This window comes from Podarcis erhardii (genome assembly GCF_964252035.2).
Source record: "Podarcis erhardii genome assembly, chromosome: 14".
Classification (NCBI taxonomy): Eukaryota; Metazoa; Chordata; class Lepidosauria; order Squamata; family Lacertidae; genus Podarcis; species Podarcis erhardii.
The window spans coordinates 37,027,240-37,033,239 of NC_138503.1; the positions used below are offsets into that span (position 1 = coordinate 37,027,240).

Here is a 6,000-nt window from a genome sequence, read left to right on the forward strand (position 1 = left end):
AATAGTTGTGCAGCAAGATGCAGCTTGTTGCCCAGGGTGTCATTGGAGAAGCTAGGCTTTCACCAGTTATTAAAGGAGCAGAAGGGCTACCCTCCTTTTGCCTCGGATCCTTCTCTCTCTGCCACTAGATGACCCTTGGGGTCCCTTCCAAATCTACAATTCTATGTTTCTCTGAAGACAGAAACTCTAAACAAAGAAACGATGGAAACGATGGTGAGGCCACTTCTGCAAGCCACTATTACCAAGACAGCAGTCTAGCAAGACCCATATTTTTGCCCCCCACCCCATATTGTTTGTGTTATCCTGTTTGGTGAAAGAGAGTGGGGTGCAGCGGCTTGTGCAGTGACTTCCGACTCCACTGCACTTCACAGGAATGTAGGGAACTCCTTTACACCAGGAGTCTAGCAATTGGCCCATCCAGTTCAATGTGGTCTACAGCAACTGGCTGCAGTTTCCTACAGACTGATTCCCAGCCCCACCAGAGATTGGACCTGGCACTTCCTGCATGCTTTCCCACTGAGCCATGGCCCCTTCCCTCCTTTCCCTTGGCAGGCGCTCAGACACAGTGGACAGCCACTTACTGGACCTTTGCATCATGGTCTTCCGAGCCACCTTCATCAATGGCAGCAAGCTCAGCCTGGGCCGCCTGATGGCGCACAGCAAGCGGGCAGTCAAGAAGTTTGTCAACTGTGATGTCATGCTGGAGCCGGGCGAGTATGCAGTGGTGTGCTGTGCCTTCAACCACTGGACTACCCCAGTGACAGGCACCTCCTCAAGCCAAGGTAAGGGTTGCGTGGCAGGGTCTACTTCTGACACTTCTAGGGCAGTGGGGCTGCCAATTCCCACAATCGGGTTGCCTGCTGAGAGCTTGGGAGGTGTTTAAAAAAGTGGGGGGGGGGTCACTGTTTGAAGAAAAAGCCACCTGTGTTTTCAGAACAGCTTCAAGCAATGAAGAAGCCTGTGATCCTCCATAATTTGCTGGAACCGAAACTCCCTTCATTCTTGGCCATTGGCCATCCTGATTGGGACGGATGAGAGCTGGGAGTCCCATTTGGGGGAGGTTCCCTTCCCCAGCCTTAATTCTCAGTTGAAATTTGCCTTCATTGCTTAAACATTGGCTTCTTTCAGATTGCAGTCCTAACCCCAATCACCTAGGAGAAAGCCCCATTGAACTCAGTAGGACTTCCTTCTGAGTAGGCAATACCAACAATATATGTAGTGATTTGAAGCTTGTCGTCCAAGTTCTCTGAATGCCCCTGTGTGTAGGAGGCGGGGACCGGTTTATTTTACACTTGAGAAGGCAGGGGCTTCTCTAGATGGCCTTTTATGTACTTTTCTGCTTTTTACTATTGCACAGTTCTGTACTTCTTTCAAGAACGCAGGCCTTGGCTTGTGTTGGAGACTAAGTACCAGGCCTGTATTGCAACCAGGAAGGCAGTTCATGTTCCTAAGCTGGCCTCTGGAAATGCTTGAGTGAGGGAAAGGCCACATGGCAGGATGGGTAGGGATGCTTGGTTGTGGAGACTCCCTTGTGGACAGGGAGCCCTGCACCCTGATGCTGCCTCACTTGCTTATTTCGACCTCTACCAGTTTCCAGCCCTACTACTGGCAGTGCATGCCCAGCTGCTGACATCTCCAGCTACATCCTGGCCATCTACAGCTCCCGCTTGGTGATGGTGGAACAGATTGAGGCTCAGTCCACCACACTGGCAGATGCCATCATTCTTCTCACCGAGAACAAGGGCGAACGGCATGAGGTACGTGCAGGCACCAGCCCCACCCGGCTGCTTCAGAGAGTCTGTTCCTTCCTGCTTCTCACTATCAGCATATTGGCTACCATCAGAGGGCAGTGAGGGATGGAGGGCTGGACAACAACTCCCAGCAACTTCTAGAAGGCTGGGAGAACACCAGGTTGGAGAAGGCTGGTATCTGTTCTGACAGGCAGCAGCTCTCCAGGGTTTGCAGCAGATATTTTGCCCACCCCAGCTGCCTGAGAGCCTTCCTACTGGGAAAACGGTGGCCGTGGTGTGTAAACATTTATGGAGCACTTTAAAATGTTCAAACTTGCTTCCCATGCACTATCTCAGTACTGTACATGTAAGGGCTAGGGAACCTTTTTTTCAACCTGTGGCCACATTCCTTTCTGAGCAATCTCCCAAGGGCAATGCCAGTGTGGGCGGGGTCAGAGTAAATAGTGGGTGGAGCAGCAAATGCAAACTGTCCCCGGTACTCCCACACCCCTCTCTATCCTCCCTCCAGAAAAGCAAGAGGTGTTATCAGACTCCAAGGCAAAACACTTGGGGTGCAAAGCAGACTCAGTGGCTTGTTTAAGACCACCTACAGAGTCCACAGCAGATGTGAGGTTAGAGTTCCTTAATTCCTAGCTTACTAAGCTACATAAAACCCTACAGCTTTCTGCAGGCAGGTGTCCTGCTGTTAGTTGGATGGGTGGGTTTTGTGGGTGTTCTCTCTGGAAAGCAGCCAAGCACCTGCAGCTGCACATGCGCTCCTGGGAACGTGCATCTTCCCAAAGAGTTGGAGTGAGCCTGGGCCCCAAGTGTTGGAGGTTGGGACTCTGTATTGCCATGCGGGGGTGAGGTGGAAGCGGGCAAAATTCCCTGGTATGGGGCTGAGACTGACTGGCTGGCTGGTTTGCTTCCGCAGGGGCGCGAGGGGATGACTTGCTACTACCTGACACATGGCTGGGCAGGTCTCATTGTGGTGGTGGAGAACCGGCACCCTAAATCCTACCTGCACGTCCAGTGCGACTGCACAGACAGCTTCAACGTTGTGTCGACACGAGGCAGCCTCAAAACGCAGGACAGTGTGCCCCCTCTGCACAGGTGAGAGGGAGCTAGCGGGGGCTGAGAGAACTAGATTTCATTTCCCGTTGGTGTGCTTAAGTTGTAGAATTGCCACGTGTGGGGAGAATGAAGCAGCTTGCCACCTTGTAGAATGTAAGGAGGAGGGCCACCCTCTCTCAACTGACACGTCCAGGTGCCTTCACTGTTTTTCAACCTTCAGTTTTGAGAAGTTCAAGGGGCAGCACTGGGAGGGAGAAGTAGATCCCACTGAAACCACTGCTAAAATGGAGACTGCCCCATCCTGATTTGGCCAGTAATTTCAATAGAAACCTCTTCCCCTTTCTGAAGCAAGGCACACCCACACCACCCATCATTTGATGGTCAATAGGAGCATGCCTTCGTCCATCTCGCCTTAAGTTCCCAATTGCTCCTTTGATGATTTATTAAATTTGTATACAGTGGTACCTTGGGTTACAGACGCTTCAGGTTACAGACACTTCAGGTTACAGACTCCGCTAACCCAGAAATAGTACCTCTAGTTAAGAACAGAAATCATGTTCTGGCGGCGCAGCGGTAGCTGGAGGCCCCAGTAGCTAAAGTGGTGCTTCAGATTAAGAACAGTTTCAGGTTAAGAACGGACCTCCGGAACAAATTAAGTACTTAACCCGAGGTACCACTATACTGCCCTTCATCCATAGATATAAAAAACACAAAATACACAATAAAAATAAGAATAAAAACAATGGATGGATGATATTACTTGTAGGCTGGATGGGCATTGCCTGTCCCAAATAACTGTAGGCCAGATGGTGAGGCCTGGTGGGCCACATTTGACTTGTGTGCTGGAAGTTTCGCACTTCTGCTCTTCACCTGTTTAAGAGATCTGGAATGTTAAGTCTGCACCAGGCCAGAATTGATCCCAGAGAGTGTTTGTGTATTGGAAGCCTTTGGGAAATCTGAGACATTCCTGCGTGATGAAAGGGCTACTTGGAAAGCCAGGGGGCTGTTGCCCAATTAGAATTGTATTCCTATCATTGCTCTTGGGTCTTCCTTTGTGGCTGTAGACTCGCGGGGAGCACTATTTTCTTCTCTCTTTCACTGACCTGTCTATCTCCTTTCTTTTTGTTTTCTTCCAGGCAGGTTCTAGTGATTCTGTCCCAGCTGGAAGGCAACGCTGGTTTCTCCATCACCCACCGCCTGGCACATCGCAAAGCCACCCAGGCCTTTCTGAATGACTGGATGTCGACCAAGGGGACGCACAATCCGCTGCTGACGCCCGAGGTGGCGGGGCTACATGGGCCCCGGCCGCTATGACAAATGGCCCCGCCCTCCCTGCCGCTCTTCTGCTTCTGCCTTTTTTCTGGCCCCACTTGTCTCAGGCGTTGCCCGAGCCGCCATTACTGAGCCATCGGGATTGAGAAGGATGGACGGACAGACAGACTGGGTGTCTCAAGCCAAGCGCCTTTCCTCCCATCCCCTGGGGTCAGGCAGGGAGCTGCTCAGGTTGCCCCTCCCTTGAAATCGTCTCTCCCTCCCCTCCCCACCTGCCTCCCCACAGATGATGCACTTTATCCAGAGCTGCTGTCAAGTTAGGAGAGCAAGGGAATGTCACAGCCCTGGAGAGGGACGTGTCCCAGCCCCAGGTGCAGGCAATGCTCAGATGCTCCCAGGCGCCAGGTCCTGGGACTCGACCCTTCCCACAGCCGCCAAAAATCCTAAGGCTGCTGCAACAATAATATACCTCTGGCCAATGTGTCTGTCTGTGTGTGTGCCTCACCCCGCTGTTAAAAATGTCAGCTGGCTGCTGCAATGGGGTCGGGTGGGGTCTGGGATGAGGGGTATGTAGGCCCATCCTGTCTCTGTCTCTCTCACGTCTGGAATTGTCATTGGCAGATGGAGGGGTGATGACTTGTAAGATGGACTTCATCTCCCTTCCAGCACTGGGTTGGCTAGGTGGTGAGGTTTTGTTTTGTTTTGTTTTGCAGACTGGGTTGCCGGAGGGGTACAAAAAAATGGCAGAGCCATTGTGCTGTTAACCGCAAACTAGCTAAATCTGTGTTCAACTACTCCCCTAGCGTGGGCACCATTTTTCTGCAGGACGAGTGGCAGGCTAGACTCAACGTGCAAGCTGTCTTGCAACACATATGGTGGGAGTGCTGGCTATGAAAATGTTATTCTTACTGTTTTGTATTTTTCTGCAAGATTGATTTAAGCACGAGCCGTGGAACCTGCTGCCAAATTTATGTGGTGTTTGGGATAAGAGTCTCTGCCTGCCTTCTGTGCTTCTCTTCCTGCCCCCGTGCCCCTCAGAAAGACTGGCACCACAGTCTTGTGTGGAGGAGCAAGTGTAGTAACAAAGCCTAGAGAAGCACATTTTTCCAAGCAGGCTTCAAGCCATTTGACCCACCCACATAGGTATTGCAGGATATGTTGCCCCTGATGCTTAAGTTTAGCATCATGGCATTTTTGATCTGTACAGGGGCTTGTCTGTATATATATATATTGCTGGGGACACTTGGTGTGGGGAGGAGTGGGGCTTGGGGACATGGGTGTAGGCTGCAAGGAAGTGATTGGGAGTCTGCAAGGAAGGCACACAGCTGCCTGGGTGTTTGAGAAGGGCTTGGAAGTTCATTCACACTTGTGGTCCCTGCAGCTCACATGATACAGAGGAGCAGGGTTGCTCCCAGTTTCCCTTCCTGGCAGTCTGCAGTCCAAAGGAAGAATAGCCAGGGGTCAGCAGCTGTGGTGGAGGAGAACAAGGAACCCTTTACCGACTGACCTCCCCTTGTGCCTTCTGGCGCTTCCAATTTGGCGCTGATTTGAAAGCTACCCGAAAACCTTTCATGTACAGCTTGGTCAATTTAGCACTTTTGGTCTCCACCAGTTCTGCTTTGCAGTCAGATGCTTAGCCTCCAGAAAAGTGAGTTTAGAAATGCACCAGTGGGAATTTCTGCACTCCTTCCCCACCCAAGGAGAAGAGCCTTATCCTGGGAAGGAGTCTGGAGTATGTTGTGCCTCTGGACCCTCCGTAAGGGAGAGGTTGGTCTCTGCCGTCACCCTTAAAGAAGATTCTGGATGGATCGCCAGTGGTACACATGCTCACCATCACTCACTTGGGACAAATGCATAGTTGGGGTTGATAAGACATGGCTTTTGCCCTTTAGGGGACCCAGAGTGGGGCTGAGCTTGATGGAGA

The 6,000-nt window shown here is 51.5% G+C and overlaps 1 protein-coding gene across 3 annotated transcripts in view; it reads left to right on the forward strand.

The window, feature by feature from the left end:
• CAPN15 (calpain 15) overlaps positions 1-4,557 on the forward strand; it is a 91,071-nt gene extending 86,514 nt beyond the window's left edge. For all 3 annotated transcript variants that reach the window (XM_081839580.1, XM_081839582.1, XM_081839581.1), the window contains 4 exons: positions 553-782; positions 1,591-1,757; positions 2,665-2,843; positions 3,941-4,557. In XM_081839580.1, coding sequence (XP_081695706.1) covers positions 553-782; positions 1,591-1,757; positions 2,665-2,843; positions 3,941-4,118 — 754 coding nt within the window. In that variant the 3' untranslated portion in view covers positions 4,119-4,557. The remainder of the gene's footprint in view (positions 1-552; positions 783-1,590; positions 1,758-2,664; positions 2,844-3,940) is intronic.
• The last annotated feature ends 1,443 nt before the right edge of the window (positions 4,558-6,000 follow it).